The 18,848-nt window shown below is 41.9% G+C and overlaps 1 protein-coding gene across 3 annotated transcripts in view; it reads left to right on the forward strand.

Annotated features, from left to right (window-relative positions):
- PNPLA7 (patatin like phospholipase domain containing 7) overlaps nt 1-18,848 on the forward strand; it is a 121,244-nt gene that overhangs the window by 3,008 nt on the left and 99,388 nt on the right. For all 3 annotated transcript variants that reach the window (XM_021413645.1, XM_021413646.1, XM_021413647.1), the window contains exons 3-13: nt 321-377; nt 801-888; nt 2,388-2,470; nt 4,048-4,136; nt 4,360-4,500; nt 6,539-6,698; nt 7,783-7,863; nt 12,846-12,974; nt 14,367-14,447; nt 15,482-15,626; nt 16,168-16,251. In XM_021413645.1, coding sequence (XP_021269320.1) covers nt 321-377; nt 801-888; nt 2,388-2,470; nt 4,048-4,136; nt 4,360-4,500; nt 6,539-6,698; nt 7,783-7,863; nt 12,846-12,974; nt 14,367-14,447; nt 15,482-15,626; nt 16,168-16,251 — 1,138 coding nt within the window. The remainder of the gene's footprint in view (nt 1-320; nt 378-800; nt 889-2,387; nt 2,471-4,047; nt 4,137-4,359; nt 4,501-6,538; nt 6,699-7,782; nt 7,864-12,845; nt 12,975-14,366; nt 14,448-15,481; nt 15,627-16,167; nt 16,252-18,848) is intronic.

The following is an 18,848-nucleotide window of genomic DNA, read 5'->3' on the forward strand; positions in this document are numbered from 1 at the left end:
CTCTGGTTTATTTTCTTAGTCTCATAACATTTACATTCAGCTCTTGTCCTTATTGCTCTGAATAACAGAAACTCATAAAAAAAAAGTCAACACCTCACTGTTTGACCTTGTGTTAGGGTTGTTTAGGAATGTGTAGAACTGTCACCAGATAGAACTCCACTCCTGACCCCTTTCCACTGAAGGTGTTTTCAAAGCAGATGGTAGTTGAAAGAAAGACTGGAAAACAAATGGTGTTGTGTATGCCAGACTAGGCACAGGTGTCTGTGTGGAGTCTTCTTGCCAGCTGTGGGAAACTAATTTCACCTTCCTTTTTGTGCTAGGCCATGCCGGCAAGTGGAATTCTTCAGTTTGTAGAAGACAGAATACAGAGTACTATGGTAATGTATAGCTTTAATCAACTGGGTGAAGACTGTGTGTGCTCATTAGTGTGTACCTGCTAGTAAGCTCCGGGAACTCTATTAAGTCACAATCAATGTCTGAGTAAACTGAGAGGAGTTCTTGCTTCTTTGCTGTGTATGAGGCAGGAGCTAATTTCTATTGTTTAATCCCATGCATATTTAGTTTTCAGTTCATAGGTACTTGTGGGGAAAAGTTCTGAATATTTTGCACCTGAGCTTATAAACGTGATGCTGCTGTAGTTAAACTTCTCTCATGTGTGATGTTTGGGTTAAAACTGAAATATTTATGACTGTGTTTGACATTCAGACAACTGAGTTAAGTGTTGTTCAGCCCTCCAGAAAATAAAATAGCTTTCAACTATGGAAGTTTCAAATTTCTTTTCCTGTGAATTCCTCTCACAGCTGACTGGAATTGCCATTGGAGCTGCAGTTGCACTGTTGCTGATAGGAATAGTTGTGTTTGTCGTTTATAGAAGAGTGAAACAATCTAGTAAGTACTCAACAACTCTGTCAGTCTTACCAAGCAGTTTCCTCAGTGTGTTATCCTCAGTGTTTTTGTAATGTTATGTGGTGGGTTCTGTGCCAGTTCATAATAACTGCTCGCTGTTATGGTAGCAGTTTCTGCAGGAAAACAACTTTAAAAAGATAAAGGACATGTTCTGATTTGAGTAATTAAATGAACACAGAATTCATAACTGCCATGAGCAGGAGGCTTGGAGACTTTTGTTTCTCCGCTTTGTGATAGCCTTAACATCAGTTGGCTTGCAAATGATTTCAAGCCTGCTGTTATGAGGCACAGGTGAATTGTTGGTTTCCTTTACTGAGATTAAAGTCACCTAATTCCACTGTCTGCTTAGAGAGCCTTTTTACCTCCTCCAGTGATTAGATAAAGTCTCAAGTCAGCTCTTTCTTAGTCTGGCTTGGCTTAACCAGACTTGGATAATGAGGTGTCTTGTGCTGGTTTGATTTCTGTGTGCTGGCCGTAACAGCTTGCTCTTTAGTAGGTGGGAACTCCAGCTATTATGGAGGTAGCGAAATTGATAACTTGTGCTTCGTCTTCTTTCCCCTTAGCATAAAGCTCTGGATCATAGAATGGTTTGGGTTGGAAAGGACCTCACAGCCCCCAGCCCCACCCCTGCTGTGGGCTGGCTGCCCCCCAGCTCAGGCTGCCCAGGGCCCATCCACGGCCTTGGGCACCTCCAGGGATGGGCACCCACAGCTCTGGGCAGCAGTACTCGGGCCTCGCTGCCCTCTGAGGAGAGAATTTCCCCCTCATATCTAACCTAAATCTCTTTTCTTTTAAAGCCATTCCCCTCATCCTATCACTGTCTGCCCATGTAAAAAGTCAGTCTCCATCTTTTTTATAAGCTTCCTCCAAGTACTGAAAGGCCATAGTGAGATCTTCACCGATCCTTCTCCAGGCTGAACACCCCCAGCTCCCTCAGCCTCTTTGTAGAAGTTCTGCAGCTCTCTGGTCATCCTCGTGGCCTCCTCTGGTCCCTCTCCAATAGCTCTACATCTTTCCTGTGCTAGGGGCCCTAGGCCTGGATGCAGCACTGCAGGTGAGGGCTCGTGAGGGCAGAGCAGAGAAGGACAATCTTCTCCCTACCCTGCTGCCACCCCTCTGCTGATGCAGCCCAGGATGCAGTTGGCCTTGCAGGCTGCAAGCTCACACTGCTGCTCATGTCTAGCTTTTCCTTCACCAGGACCCCCAAGTCCTTCTTCGCAGGGCTGCTCTCATGGAGTTCTTCTCCCAGTCTGTGCTCATGTCTGGGATTGCCTGAACCCAGGTGCAGCACCTCGTACTTGGCCTCATTGAACCTCGTTAGGCTCGTGTGGGCTCACTTCTCCAGCCTGTCTGGGTCGCTTTGAATGGCATTTGTTTCTTCTGTTGAATCAACTGCAGCACTCAACTTGGTGTCATCTGTAAATTTGCTGAGGGCGGAGGTACTGAGGTGGTTTCTGACATGAAGCTTCTTATTGTTTTAGAACAACTTCAACCACATGGTCCTCAATACAGATTTCGCAAGCGAGACAAAGTGATGTTCTATGGGCGGAAGATCATGAGAAAGGTAAGAATGTTTGGCGTGGTGGGAGGGAAGTAAGAATTAAGATCCTGCTGAGGAGGTTTGGTGAACCTTTAAATACTTCACTTGCTTAATTTGACCCAAGACCTCTAATCATGTCTCTCTAATGCCTCAATTGTTTCTTTCAAAAATATTTGCAGACATTGAGGATAGTTATTCTTTGCTTCATCACCCCTCTATTGAATTGATGATAAATTATTTATCTATAATAGTCTTCCTTTTTCTGCACTTAGGATTATATTCAAGATATTCAGGATTGCCCCTTTCAGATAACAACTTCCAGTACTGCCCTTATATTGGAAGCTGACCTACTCTTTCCTATGTTAGGAAACAGCCAGTCTGTCTGCAGAGCACATGCTCAAATTTGTCTTTCTGCAGTCTACCTCTGTAAAGCACTTGAGCATATGAGCCCTTGTTTCTTGAACTGCAAATAGGACTTGTGAAACTGTAAGAAGAGATTGTTCAAGAGGGTTATCTGTTGACTGAACATTGCCTTAGACTGCAACAAGGAATGCTGCCTGTGCGCTTGGGTTCTTGTTCTGATGATGTTGCTGTCCTATTACTCTAGAAGATTGCCTTGGATTTTCCATTGGGTCCAAAATCTGTTCCTGCATGGGATCTAGTTTGGGTCTGGCTGATCAATTGGCTAAATCCTTAAAGGAATTGTAGCAGGGTTTGAGAACAGACATTTCCTGTCATGAGTTAGGTTAGTCTAAGTTAGTCTAATTCAAATATTTGGGCTCGGTAATTGGTCACAGTGTTGTTCTTTTAATACTGAGCATTGTTCTTGGGCTGTACTTCATAAATTCTTGATAATTTTCATATTCTCTAACACAGTTATTTATATACAGCACAAAAAGTCTCCCTAGAATTTCACATGGTAGTTTTTTGTTTTTTTTTTTAAGAGGGGGAGGGAGAGGTTAAACCTTGCCTTTCTCTCTCCTGAAGGAGACATAGGATATTACAAACTGATGTTTTCAGCAAAACGCTTTGTGTGTTTTTGGTAAAATTCTAGGCTTTTATGTCAATTACATATATTAAAAAAAAAAAAAAGAGGGGGGGAAGGGCAGAAGTCTCCAAACTACTTGAGTATAGGTTTTTGTTTTTATTTTTGGTGGAAGAAAGTAATGCTTGATCTTGCAATTGTTGCAATTGTCCAGAAGGTGGCACTTAATTACAGTGAAAAGCCAGTTCGACTTCAAAGACTGGCAGCGTGGGAATACTACATTGGCTACCACAGGAATACTGGAGTTTTAAATGTTATTTCTCTGCCTCATGTTGAGTGTTTCTGAGTAGGAGATGTATAGATAGGGTGGTGCTTTTTTTCCCCACTACCATCCATTATGACTGTAGTAGTTGCTTATCAAGAGCCACTTTCTGTCTAGAGAGAAAGTGATCCTGGAGTTGGTGTTGTTCCATTCCTTCAAAGCCTGATACAAATGCTTCCCTCTGCCAACGTTCTAATGACCTGGCAGAAAGGTCGAATCCTTTGCAGGGTTGGAGCAAGGGTTTTTGTTTTTTTGGTTTTAGTAAATGTTTCTGCTTTTACTATTTCCTCCTAGGTTTCAATTCTTCCAAACACTCTGGTTGGGAACACGGTGCCTCGCCAAAGGATGCGGAAACGGGCCAAAATGTTAAATCTGGCTAAAAGGTACTTGGGCTTTGGGCAAGGAGAGAATTCGCTAAGCGCTGTCTCTAGTTTTGCTGAAGAAAGGCACAAAAAGAGCAGATGGGGAGTGGAATACTACTGTTTTATCTGCTTGATAATGTGTAACAGTACAGTGTGTATTGCAGTCAACCTATGGTGTCAGTATGCAGCTGGCTGCTAGGACAGATAGGATGCCATCCTGAACCTATGTTGTTTTCCTTTGTAGGATTCTGCGTATTAAGAAAGAATGTCCAACTCTACAGCCAAAAGAGCCACCTCCCTCTCTGCTAGAGGCAGACCTGACAGAATTTGATGTCAAGAATTCTCATTTGCCATCGGAAGTCCTATACATGCTTAAAAATGTTAGGTAATGTTAAATGGAAAGATAAGTTTGGATTTTGCTTTTGATGGCTACTCAAGTGCTATAAGTATTTTCTACCACATGTGAAGCCTTACATTTTATCACTACATGGCCAGAGCGAATAAGCGCAAAAAGATGGGGTAGAGGGGAGAGAAAGGAGACAGTGAGGCAGTTTAGTGCCTAAATTTGGAGATATGATGATAATGCTTTTCTAACTTGAATAGATTTCTGTTACTGCATTCTTAAAATTCTGTTTAGACAATTTCTGACTAATTTTTTTTTGCACAAAAATATTCACAATAGGTAAATGATAATTAGCTACGATATTGACAGATTTCTGAATCTTTTACTTTTCTAGCTGAAAAATGTTACAAAGAGAACCAAAGTCAACTTAATCCTCAAGGGCCTGTGAAGGGATGAGAGAAAAGGATGGTCTCTGTGTCAGATCAGGAGAGTGTTCCCCCTCCGATAAATGAGAGTGGAGACTGGCTTTCTCAGACATGGAGAAAAACTGAGGTACTCAATAAGTGCTTTGCCTCAGTCTTCACTGGTGGTCAGGCTCCCCATGTCTGCCAGGACCCTGAACCTCTAGGTGAGGGTGAGAGGAGTGGATTCTGTCCCACTGTAACAGTGGAACAAGTCTGAGACAAGTACTGCGTCCAGGCCTGGGGCCCCCAGCACAAGAAAGGTACACAGCTCTTGGAACGGGTCCAGAGGAGGGCCACCAAGATACTCAGAGGGCTGGAGCACCTCTCCTGTGAAGAAAGGTTGAGGGAACTGGCTTGGTTAGCTTGGAAAAGAGAAGGCTCCGGGGAGACCTCATTGTGGCCTTCCAATACTTGAAGGGAGCGTATAAACAGGAGGGGGAACGATTGTTCACGAGGGTGGATAGCGATAGGACAAGGGGGAATGGTTTTAAACTGAGACAGGGGAGATTTAGGTTAGATATTAGAAGTTTTTCACTCAGAGTGTGGTGAGGCACTGGAACAGGTTGACCAGGGAGGTTGTGGACGCCCTCTCCCTGGAGGCATTCAAGGCCAGGCTGGACGTGGCTCTGGGCAGCCTGGTCTAGTGGCTGGCAACCCTGCACACAGCAGGGGGGTTGAGACTCGATGATCTTTGAGGTCCTTTTCAACCCAGACCATTCCGTGATTCTGTGATTCAGTTCAGTCATGTATGGATATTGCTGACATGGCAGAAGGGATGAGGTTTTCAGATGTTAGACTTTTGTGTATGTTAATCATTTTCCTCTTCTGATCTAATTAGTTATAACCTTCAGGAGTAAATTAGACACTTCAGTAGTCTAATGAAATTGCTATTTATGTCACCTGAACTTTCTCCCGTGGAATTCTGATATTCTATGACTAATCAATGTTGCGGGAGGATTTGATTGATTGATTCTGTTAATTGTGAGCTAATGGAACTATATGGAGGACACTTATGATGTTGTGTACAGAATGCCTAGGTTTAAGAAAGGTATTTCTGTCTGCCTGGTGCTCCCTCAGTCCAGTGTTGCAGGAGTCCAGCTGCATCTTGTCTGCAGGAGATAGTATATTCACATTTACAAGGATACAATGATGGTTTTTTTTTTTCTTTTTTTGTTCTTCAGTACTTCTCATATATTCTGGTTACATTGCCAGGGTAGCAGGGCTAAAAGGGAAAGTTCCAAAGGGTAACTTTGCTCATACAATATGTGAATCTGTTGTAGGATTTTATTTTCTATTTCTTACCCTTCATAAGCCATGCTGCTGTTTTCTTGAGGAGGACTGGATATACTTCCTTCTGAGCCTGCTGGCATTGTTCCATGCACTACTCAAGAAGGATCTGTGTTGTTTACAGGTTTTAGCATTTCACAGAACTGCTGCACTTCTGCCCTGGGGACTCTTGTTCCTATCACCCTCCTGTTGCATTGCTGGGCTACAGCTTCCTCTGGGCCCTTCAGTGAGGGCTGCACTGATGAAGGATGGGTTTTCCAAGAGCAGTGACAGCTTTTGGTTTCCTTTTGCAGGAGAAAAAAGCTAATATTTACTTTTCTTTCCTGCAGGGTTCTTGGTCACTTTGAGAAGCCTCTCTTTCTGGAGTTGTGCAAGCACATGTTTTTCGTGCAGTTGCATGAAGGAGAATACATCTTCCGTCCTGGGCAGCTGGATAACAGCATCTATGTCGTGCAGGATGGAAAGCTGGAAGTTTGCATTCAAGAAAATGTAAGAATGAACTGAGCCATTGTTCTTGAGATACATCTGTTAGCGTAGCATATGTTGGCATGAATCATTAAGCATTGGTTAAAGTAAAGTTTGAATCATGGTGATTTACAGAAGGGCCACGATACGTATAAATGTCAGTGTTTTGAGCTGTGGGCCTGCACGTCTTCCATAGAACGTGTTTGGCTCCCTCTTCTAAGTTATCCTCACATGCTCTAGTTGCATAGTTACTGCAGGAGACTGGAGTGCAAGACTGAATTGGCATATTGTTGGAAACATTCTCATTTATATAAAATAGATATACAGAACAGGATGGTGGCAGTAGAAGAGACCAAATGTAGTTCACTCCAGAATGTTCTAGCCCCTTAGTTAGGGGGGGGTTTGCCTGGAAGGTGGCAGATCCAGATTCTCTTTTGGGTAGACAAGGAGAAGAAATGATAGCTCGTGTTTTGGGTGAGTCTTGAAATGTTAGGTGCAAACCCTTACAATCCCTTCTGCCAACTTGGATTAACATATATGTATATTTAATATTTTTCTTGACTTTTTCAGGTTTAACTTTACATATTATGGCTGAAAATACATTTGCTGTTGTTTGTAATTTATCTCAAATTTTCTGGTTTCTGTATATACTTTTGTTTTGCTCCCTTTTCTGTTATACTGCCTGTTGACCTGTGTGAAGAACCAACGAAAAATGCTTTCACCCCTTCCCTCCTCTTACAGGAAGGATTGACAACACATAATTCATCAATCAAGGGAGCTAATTCTTAATGTGAAGAAGATTTTGTTTTCATTTTTAATTGTTATGTAGCACAAATAACAGGTCACATCTACCCCTAGACAAAACTGGCTTTAAATTTCCTTTAATTTATTGCTTCTATGTATTAAAATGGCAGTTTAAAATGAGGGCGATGTGAATTAGCACCAAAGCAGAGAGAAGGCTTGAGTTCAGGTTCTAATGGGGGACTGTATCTGTTAGAGCTGTTTAGGGTATCTAGGAAAATGACAGCAAGTTAAGCTTTCTGAAAAGCTCCTTACATGCCATACATACACATCTGTGAGCCTGCATTAATCTGTTCTACACTTGCAGGATGGCACAGAAGTGATTGTTAAGGAGGTGCTGGCAGGAGACAGTGTCCACAGTCTTCTCAGCATTCTGGATGTCATCACGGTAAGTTCCTGCATGTTGCAGTTTTCTGCAGTGCTGCTTTATGTTGCTAAACCTGTTGTGGGGGAAAAGTCAACTCTGAATATGACTAGGAAAGGGTCGTAATGACAAATGTTTCCTTACCATTCCTTTTTCTCCTTCCAGTGCATCACTGGCTGTTTCTCAGCTGCTTTTCTTGTAAACAATTATTTGTTTGTGGCTGGAAAAACTGAGATAGAGTTTGATTTGTTCAAGGTTGCAAGGAAGTCAGGAGAAGGACCAGGTTAGGGCCCAGAATTCCTAGCTTTTATGCAGTTTGATTTATTATTTACTGAATTTATCTCCTCCAATGAAAACAAATCTGACAGTTGTTATTTTTGTAATTAGACTGTGAAACCGGTTGATGGATTTAGGTTTTTTTTCCTAATATGTTAATGTTGCTGGTGATCATCTGAAGGTTGTGCTCTTTGGCATGCAACAAGATGAGCCAAGACCTAGTTGCTCATATTTATTGCACAAATTACTGGTGTGGGCTTTGTTTCAGATGGAGTTACAGCTATGGGTTTTCTGAATTGTCACAGTCTATCTTATTTAGGAATGCCTAAGCTGGAGGTGGTGGATTACTCACGTTCAATAACACAGAAGCACTTGAGTGCTTATTTGGAAGGTGTTGATAGCTGAGATGAGGATAATCTAATCAATAAATTTTCATATTATTAGCAACAAGACGAGAGGAAATGGCTTTAAGCTGGAAGAGGGGTAGATTTAGATTAGATATTAGGAAGAAACTCTTTGCTGTGAGGGTGGTGAGACACTGGAACAGGTTGCCCAGTGAGGTTGTGGATGACCCCTCCCTAGGAGCACTCAAGGCCAGGCTGGATGGGGCTGTGAGCAACCTGCTCTAGGGGGAGGTGTCCCTGCCTACAGCAGGGAGTTGGAGCTAGATGATCTTAAAGGTCCCTTCCAACCCAAACCATTCTATGATTCTATGATTTGACCTTTTATTGTGTTTCTTTTTATTTGTCATTTTCCTCTCACTAAAGAGTACCACTACAGTATGTATTAGCTGTAATAATTCTGTGAAGTGTTCTTTGCCATTCGTAGATAGAAGTAGATATTACACGTACACACAAACATATACCAATATATCAGTAAAAAATTTCTGTAGAACCTATTGACAAGAATGCACAATTTTTAGTCTTGGTTGTGCTTTGTTCTGTAGAAAGGAATGGCATGTGAGTAATTTGGGCTGTACAAGTCTGGTTCTTGCTATCAAATCTATATTAGTTGCAGATTCAGAGGTATCTTTGCCCTTGTTAGTTCCAGCAGTAAATTTCCTTAATGGCAGTATCCTACGGAGCAGGAGCATCATGTAGAACACAAATAGTAGTCATATTCTTTTCCTGTATTTTTCTAACACAAGGATTTAATCTGGTTTCTCCACTTTATTTTTCTGTTTTTTAGTTTTATTTTAAATCAGGGTGGCTGTCATTCACTTGTCTGTTTTTATGCTTATCCTATCATTTTTACTTCGTTCTCATTAGCTACACCGCCAGCGAATCACAACATGAAACTTATTGGAAGTATGTTAAAAGGAACTGTCCGTGTGCAGAATATAAACCCAAAACTTTGCAGACTTTCTTTCTAAAGTAACTTATTCTCATTAATTTAATCTCATTTCTACAGCTCCCTCTTTTCTCACTTGTTTCCCTGCTTTGTGTATCAATGGTTTTGGTTTTGGTTTTCGTCCTCATTATGCTCCTTATGGATATAAGGAGCATATATGGATATCCTCTGGATATACAAGTACCAAGAAAATGGGTATGGAGAGAAAAAGTAGCACTGGTCAAAATAGAGGAGTCTTGTCTGTGGCATTGTGAGGTATCCACTGAGTCCTAGAGCTTCCTGCAGGCACCATGCCCTGAAGTTTCACTGTACCACCAAACACATGGACCTTGAGTTGTCTGAGCTGAATTGGTGGTAACTGTTGTATTGGTGTAACTGTTTTTGTAGCGTGTAACACCAAAGTTGTCCACTCACTTAGCTGAGAGACGTGCAAGAAAGTTACAAGTGGCAATGTGTGTTGGAGACCCAGAGGCAGGGCACCTAAGAGGTAATTTTCCCATTATCCAAGTTTTGAATTGCAGCATCCCCTCTGTACTAAGTACAGAGATACCAGCTGACTTAAGACTTGTTCTGTATTTCACTTATTCTGAGAACAGATACATGCTGATTTCTCAAAACCCAAAGGAGAAACTGGAGAAGTTGAGTCTGGATAGATGCTTGCCCTGTTTGTGAGATTTTTAGAACAATTCTGTGTCGTAGTTTAGTCTGCCTCTGCATGGATAAGGCCTTAAATGCTGAAGCCTGTGAACTGCAAGTGCTTTTAGAGGCTGTGGCTGGGTGCTCACTCTACCCCTTTGCTTTTCCCTGTGTTCTGTCACCTGCTGGATGAATGATGAGTTTTCTTTCAGAGCTAATTGGGACAAATAGTGGCTGCGTTTGATGGCTGCTGGAGCCTTGGGTTTACTGTTGTTTTGTCTTCCATGTAGAGATGGTGTTTGGAAAAGTGTGAGCTGGTGGTGTAGCTGGAATGAAAAAGAGGGAGTTTTGATCAAGTGCCAGTGACTGAGCGGGGGGAAAATGAAAGTCTGAGGAGTAACAGAAGCTGAAAAAAATTACTTGGATAAAGGTGAGCCTGCAGGGCTCAAGTCTCTTTAATGGACAGTAGGTAAGATAGATGAGGTTATAAAGAAGCGATTGTTGCAAGAACTTTGGGTAACAGCAGTGTCTGTGTAGTCTGGAGGAAGATGAAATCTAAGCAGTGGGTGTAGGAAGGATGTGCCATGTTTTTGGGTACAAAAAGGAGCTGTCATTCCAAGGGGGAGAACTTACAGCACCTGCGTGACTGACGTGGACCCTTGGATGTCATCTGGACTCCGCTACTGCTTTAGCTGTGACTTCTGTCACCTGCAGTGTAATTACTGTACAGCTCTTAGAACAAGGCAGATGGAGATGGTTATCTGCTTCGAGAACAAAATGTTCACTGTTTAGAAAAAAAAAAAACAAAAAAAACCAAAAAACAAAAAACCCACAACCCAAACCCTAACTCACCATGGCTTATACCTTACAGTCGCACGCTGAGGCTGCAAGGAATGTGAAGCTGTGTAATTTGAAGGCGGTGTTCTCCGTGGGGCTGGTTACATTGTGTTTGAGAGAACTGACAATTGCAGGAGCGTTTCCTCTTTCCATTCCTCTGGCAGCTTTGGCGTGTCCCAGCCCTATTAGACGTGGTGGTTGGCTCTCTGAAAAGCGGGCTGCTCTCACACGTGGTTCTGGAAAGGGAACAATTATATGCTGGGAAACGAGAGGGGTGGGCTGTTCTTTGGAGAAAAGAGGCTGCTGCATCGTTATCTGCTATTATCCTTAAACTGCTTTTCTCAACACTGTCAGCATTGGTCTGTCCTCAAGCAAGCACTGCTCAGGGAGGGAAACAAAAGCCTTCTCCAGGTGGAGTGAGGACTGTACCCATGTGGGACACGGTGCTTATTTTGCTGCTCTGAGTAACTGTTACGAGATGCTATTAAACTTCATGCTTACCCCTTGCCCAGCAACTGAAGATTGAAGGAGATGTCTTCAGTTTTTCACTGTGTATTTGGCAGAGCGTGGTAGAAAATGCAGTTGATGGAGAATCTCTATTTAAAATCAAAATTTATATGTATAATATGTGTATGTTGTATGAATACTTCTTTTACTTTTGAGTATAAGGAGAATTCCAAAGGATGGTGATGTTTAAAAGCTGAGCTCTTTAGAAGAGGGACGTTATGTTTATTTTGGATATAGAAAAAGCACAGAAATGGCATTTGCTAATTTCTTTATTTTAATCAGAAGAAACAGAGAAGAACTTGGAGGAAGCCTTGTAGCTCTACACAGTAGATCAAAGAGATGTTTAAAATTGCAAATCCCTCCAGAACTTAAAAATCAAATCTATTAATACCATCCCCAGATTTTATAAAAAGGTCAGCTGAAGTTGATGTAATTAAGAAATTGGTTCCAATTAATTTAATTTAATTTTAGAATCTGCTTCATCGTGTCTTCCAGAGCAGCAAGGCAGAGCTGTAGTGTTATTTTCTGGAGCGGTTGCTGTCATGCAGAATGTGTCTGGTTTGGTGTTGCCGTATTCTTAAGGCAGAAATTGTTTTGCAGTGATTGTGTTTGGCTGTTCAGTGCCTGCAGGACTGCTTCTACCTTAGGAATATTGGATAAACCAATGCTGCTTCTGGAAAATGAATTAATGGGTGCCAAATACTCTTCTCAGTGTTTATTGGTGGGGGTGCAGGGAATGTTGTGTGGGATGCTCTAAGCAAGTATTTGCCAGTAGATTTTGGTGAACATCTGTTCTGATTAAAGAGAGAAAAATCCTAAAACGCAGGTTTGTCATCCAGAATAAAAACCTCTGCATTCTACTGCTTAGAGTTCTGTCTTTGGTTGGTTTGTTCATCCATCTCTTCTTCACGTGAGGCAGAATGGCCTAGACCCAATTCATCTGAAGAGCACAGAAGCTGTTTGGCTTTGTCATTTGGAATGTTTCATACATATGTATGTATTTATTTTAAGAACACAAGTAGTCTGCCTGTTTAGTTTGGTTTTTGGTCATATTCCATTCTGTATGTCACAAAGCTTGAAGCCTGGCTTTGCCTGCAATAAAACTGCAACAGACTTGAAAGACAGACAAGCCAGATCTCCTTAACCTGATACACCTCCCTGTAGCTCTTATTTCCTCTCCCTCTGTTTAGTGCTGGTGAAATTGCCTGCGTGAATTCACCTGGCGGTGTTGCTCTCGTTACACCAAGTGGAGGGCAGGGGGCACGAGGTCGAGGCTGTTTGTGCTCAGGTGGTGTCTCCCAAGGGTATCCAATATTAAAGCAGAAATCTGGGAAGCGATCAGGAAGAAATGGGGCAGGGCACCAGTGGAATTAACTTATGGCTCTGAAACTTTCCATTAGGGTCACCCTGCTCCGTACAAAACAGTCTCAGCCCGGGCAGCCACTCCGTCCAATATACTGCGACTTCCAGCGAGCGCCTTCCAAGATGTCTTCCAGAAATATCCTGAAACTCTTGTTAGAGTGGTACAGGTAAGCTTCATTGCTAAGCAGAATTAAAACCCAACCAAATGAAATTGAAACAAAACTCCTTGCTCTAGTTTCAAAGTTATAAGGAAAATACTTCAAGGTTCAGCGAAAGCTCGTCCTTTTGCAGATATGGAACTGTTCAGTGTAGCTTCTTCTCAAGATTTGGGCTAGTTTTGCTATTCCTCCCACTCTTAGAGCCGTGTACTTACTGATATCAGTGTTCACTGTGTGCAGGAAGAAGTAATTAACATAAACATATATATAATATATATATGTGTAGAATGTGATTGTTCTGCTCGTCAGCCTGACCTGCCCTGTAAGCTCTCTGGTCCTGGTGGGGTAATGCCCCAGCAAGGTTTCAGGATGATTTAGAGCGTGGAAAGCAATTTTAGATTCTGGAAAAAAAGGACCAAAATCCTCAACAAGAAGTTTTACAGAGTGGTGATGCTTTGCAAAGCTGGCAACATTCGTTCTGATGTGAATGCCTGCTTCAGAAGCAATTGCCAGCACCTCAGCAAAGAGCTGTGCCTTGTATTAGCGTTTGAAGCTTCCCTTGCCTTGCAGGAACTTAGTTGGTCTTAAGTGAGCGCTGCAAATCTACCATACACTCTGCAGGTGGAAGCTGGTGCAGGAACAAGATGCTGTGTGGGAGTGGATTTAGTTTTAGGGTTTGCTGAGTGGTGCGTTGTCCCACCAGTGTGAGGGATGCGCGTGTCCTGGTCAGTCGTTCTGACCTGTTCTTTTGCTTTACTGTGACAGTTAATTCCTTTTGATGTTGTTGTTGTTGTAAACTGTTCTGGTGTCCAGGTGATTTACGTGTGATCCATGAACCTCAAAGTACTGGTGGCAGAAGAGAACAGATCATTATGCCAATTTAATTTGCTTCATGAGAGCTGATACGAAGGAGAGGATGGCAGAGTGGTGGGGATAAGCTGCCGGAGCAGATGAGAGCGAGGTGGCAGTGGTGTCTTGTGCCAGTTCAGTGTTTGCTGAGCTGTAGCACGGATTTTTTTTTTTTATGGAGAAAGCTGAAATAACTGTTTTTTTCTTTTTAATTAAAAAAAACAGAAGCTTTTATTTCAAGGCACGTTTGTTACTGATGTTTACAGGAAAAAATGAAAAGCGGTATTTGGTGTTTGGAAGATTTTTCTTTGTTTGTTACTTTACTTTTTCTGTCAAGTGAATGTTAAGGCTTTGGTAAATCGCTTTAATCTATCTTTGCCTTAATTTGTCATCTGCTGAGAAGGAATTTCAGCTTGCATTGTTTAGGGTGCAGTCTGTGGTTTTCTTAAAAGTGCCTTCAAGTGCTCTGATGCTTGACTGTATCTAAATGCAAGAATGAGTGTGGGAGAATACTGAAGCCATTCCTACTGCCTCTTGATTTCCCATTCCTAGATCATCATGGTGAGGCTGCAGCGAGTGACATTCCTTGCTTTGCACAACTACCTTGGTCTGACTACTGAGCTCTTCAACTGTGTAAGTTTGGGGTACATTTTATTTGCTGTTATTATGCAGCCTGTCAATGATCGGGCATAGAGAGGTTTTGCTTGTTTCAGGAGATTACAAAGAGAACATTGCACGTTAGTTTAATCATGGCAATACTTGAGAGGTAAGGTAACTAGCCCATAAAATGTACCCTGTGCTTAGGAAATTGAAGGGATGGGTTTGTGGGGAGGTAAAACTTCAAAAGCTGGAAGAAGTGTCTCACTTCTGCTTCTGCACATCAGTGTGTTTCAGCAAGTCCTGACCTGTGTTGATGTTACTGAGACACTTCAACTTGTAATAGTTCCAAGAGCTGTATGGATTGTATCTTGAAAATGGAGTTACTACATCACTGGTCCGAAAAGCATCACTGCATGTCTTGAACAGGCACTATGTAGTTTACATAATTATTTACAGCACATCTTGACAAATAATTGCCAAGCTGTAGCTCTGAAGTATGTGAAGGGGAATTTTTTGGAGGCTGGAACAAGGTTGATCACAAATCTGTGAAGGAAAATGAACAAAAGCTCCCTCAGCTGAAATTTTGGCTTTTAACAACTGAATACCAAACTGATGTCCATTATAGTTTTTCTTGATTTCCTTAGCACATGGGCTCAACCCACAGGGGTCACTTTACCTATCTGAGTGGTCAAGGCTGTGTTCCTTGTACTTCTTGCCTCATTAACAGATTGCAATGACTGGGAATTTAATAGACTCTTCTGCTTGTCTGATGGAGAGCTATGTTCTTCCCAGTGTGCCTCCAGAAGCTCTGTCTCGTTAATTGGAATATTGCTTTTGCTGTAATAAGCTTTTATGATATATGGGATAGTGACTTAAGTAAGAGGGAGCTGTGAATGTTGCTTAAAAGCTACTTTAAAATAGGTGTCTGAAGTAGGAAAGGCTGAAGTGTATCTTAGTATACTTGTGCAGTCATAGTAAGATGGTATTTACTGCATATCTGTCTTGCAAGGCAGGTGGAAGCAGTGGGCTGGGGGTTTATGTTTGCATTTTCACCTTGCTTTTTGCAGCAGAACCAAGCCATCCCACTGGTCTCTGTGGCAAGTGTCACATCTGGAGGAAGTTCAAGTAAAGCAGGAAAAAGACAAGTGTGCAATGTATTGGAGGAGGAGCGTGGAGAGAAGTTTGAGAAAGCTGGGGAAGCACCAGAAATGGGTAATGATTCTGGAAGTGGGTAGTAATTAGCATTTGTGCTGCTCTTTGGTTGTTGCACTATTCATCAGAGGATTTTTATTTGATCAGAGTAGCTAGGCATTGTCTTAACTGATCGATTTCAGCTTTGAAGTCTGTGGATAGTCCTTAGCTTTAAAAAGAGACTACTTCTGTACTGTTAAAGATACTGGGGGGTGGGAGGAAGAAATAAAAAGTGGCTTCTAATGTTGACCCCATAGGAGAAGGTGCTAAAATTCTGTGCTCTAGGTAATAGCAGAGTAGGCTTTTGTGTTGAAGTGTCGGTGTGGAAGCTCAACCTAGGAAAACAGCATGAGCTGAATGTGTCTGTCCAGATTCAGAGGAAGAAAAATAGTTAAAAGCAGAAGGCTGGTTTAAACATGGTGTTTAACACCGATGTTTTAGAATGTACTAAAGGCTATAAGTAAAACTTTGGTGGTGGGTAGTGAGAGGTTCTTGCTCTCAGTGAAACTTGTTTTATTAGGGACTCTCTTGTATTTGTGTAATTTTTGTTTCTAAACTTCAGATACACTGAAGATTTCTGGTACAGAAAACCCTGAGCATATTTTCAGAAGAAGCCTTTCTTCACCCCCCTCTACAGAGTCTTCTGGTAAGCGCTGCTTGGCTAAATTCTGGGAAATGAGATTAGGTACATTATATAAATACATGCTCTTTAGATCACTGACTTAGATAATCTTGTTTATGTTAAATGATCATCTCACAGTAGTTCTGCTTCCTAACTCACTTGAAACTAAGGTCAGACATTAATTTTCTGAAGTGACAAATGAACTTCTATCCAGGAGAGCGTTCCCTTGCCATCTCTATTAGCAGCCATTTTGGCTACTGAGAACCTTGCAAATGAAGAGCTTTTATTCATTGATTTTCCCCAAACCAAGTAATCTACTATATCTGCTATCATCTTTCATGCAAAAGATGACACATGCCTCTTGCTTGGCTGATTGTCCCAAAGAGCACATAACGTGACTTTATTGCTTCTAGGGGAATGTTTTCGGCGTGTGTAATAAAGGTGATTTATCACTGAATGCACTGTTGAGGCATTTATGATGCTCTGCTGTTTTGGTCCCACAGTGATTGTTTCAGTGAACTTCAGCTGTCTGCCCTGTAGATGCCTTCCTCTGAGCCAGCTGTTTAGGTTAGCTTTATATTCAAGGCAGAGAAACTAGAACTTCTTGGGTGAATTCCAGGAGGAAGGCACCCACCTTTAGTTAGCTGAGTTACAAACTAACCATCTTGAGGTGCTTGGCAGGTCACGCTTAGGTAGGGTAGTGATTATGGAGATACTGTTAATGTGGAAGTCACAAAGCTTAATAATCAGAATAAAGCTGTCCCGGCTACGTTAGAAGATGCATTTATTTCTTATGTTGGCTGTGCAATGATTGAGGAGGTGGAAATGTGAATGTGGGGTTAGAGAGCATGGAGCCAGGCTGAGGGAGCCCTCAGTGTGACGGCCTTTCCCCAGTGTAAGTTTTCTAACACTTCTTGCTAGCAAGTGAAGTTACATAATGTTATGTATGGCAGAAAAGAAAGGCTAGTAGGGTTTTTATCAGCTTGGTTAATTTTTAACAATAGAGAATTGATTCACTTCCTCTCCAGTTTCTGCTATGCAAATGTATGATGTTCCAGTTACTGTGCTTGGTAACTTCTGTGCTACCATGCAGTGGGATGGGAAGCAGGATGCTGGCTAGTGATCAGCAGACCATCTTTCTGAACCAGGGAAACGAAGGGAAAATATTGAAGTGATTCATGCCAGTCTGCCTTTATTTTTATATGTGCTAGGTTGCTTCTCACTGTGTGTTAGCAAATGTACCAGCAAACTTGATTTGGTGGTAAATTAAGTAATGCTTACTTGAGCCTTGGAACACAGGTGCTTTTTCTGCTGGGTAAATACAGTTCTCAAGTGAAGCCTGCCCGTGCAGCCTGGTTTTAAGGTACAGTCCATGCGTGAATGCTTTTATGTGGAAGGATCCCTGCACACTTAACAGTGATACTGTCCATTTGTCCTTCCTCTTTCCTCTCTGTCCTAAGCATTATGTCAGGGTACACCGAGCTTAGCAGAGAGAGAAAATGAATTTTTACTGACTGAAGAGCATACCTGATTGGGTAGTTATGATTTGCCTCAGTTAACAGAGCTGATTTCTGTTCACTGCATTGAGGCTGTGGTCACTGCTTAACTTGCATGGGAGGTGTTCTGATGTCTGTAATAAAAACATCAAGATGCTGTTTCAGATTCTATTCCGCTGCCGTGCTGTGCATTCACACTCTGTGGAGATATTGATTATGTTGACTACTAATTTTGAGAAAAGGGAAGCATCTTTTATTAGAGTCAGATAGGAGCTATTATCTCAGTAGTATCTCCTTGATTTGCTTGGCTGATTAGAAACAACAAAAAGTGCTGGAAATGATTTTGGAGAAAACATTCTTGCATCAGTTGCTCCTGAGGTTTGGATGTTGATTTGTTTTTTGGATAGCTGTCTAGCTTGAAATGTGGTAGTTATGTAAATGAGGGTGGTAAGTGATGAAATACAATCCTGCCAACCCGTGCTAGTCTACTTCTAAGTGCACTGATGCTTTATGTGGAGAAAGATGTAATTAGGTCGTGTGGGGTAACTGAGCTGGTGGACAGAAGAATTAGGTGAACTGAATAAAACAGTGGCATCCTTTTTAGGTGGTAGCTTTATCAGCATTACTGCTCCTGGCCATAAGTGTTCGTGACCTCATTTTTTAAGGTTACATAGCACTTATCTTTGTTGTTTTTATTTGTTTGTTTATTTGTTTTTTGTTAATCAAGAAGAGAAGCTGATTTTTCTTTCTTCAAAACTAAGCCCCTGACATACAGCTGTGAGGAATAATACAGATTATGGCCAGGACAGGTGACTAGCCCATGAGAAAGAGCTCTGTTAGCTTGGGAGCACAAGTCAACTGCCTCTAGCTTCTGTGTGCCCATGAGAAGAAACTTGTTTGGGAGAAGCTGCTCTGTAGCTGTAACCAAGTGTCCTTGCTTTCTGTGAATGACCTTGCTTATTCTGAAACATGATGCTCTATTGTCTCCTGCATTAGGAAAAGCAGGTAGTTGTGAGTGAGTACTCAGAGGGAAAGAGGCAGCTGAAGTGCTGCCAAGGAATATGTCAGTTGCCATTGTTTTTGCAGTGACTTCCATAGCAGCAGTGTGTGGGATACCAGTGAGCA

This window comes from Numida meleagris, chromosome 16 (genome assembly GCF_002078875.1).
Source record: "Numida meleagris isolate 19003 breed g44 Domestic line chromosome 16, NumMel1.0, whole genome shotgun sequence".
NCBI lineage: Eukaryota > Metazoa > Chordata > Aves > Galliformes > Numididae > Numida > Numida meleagris.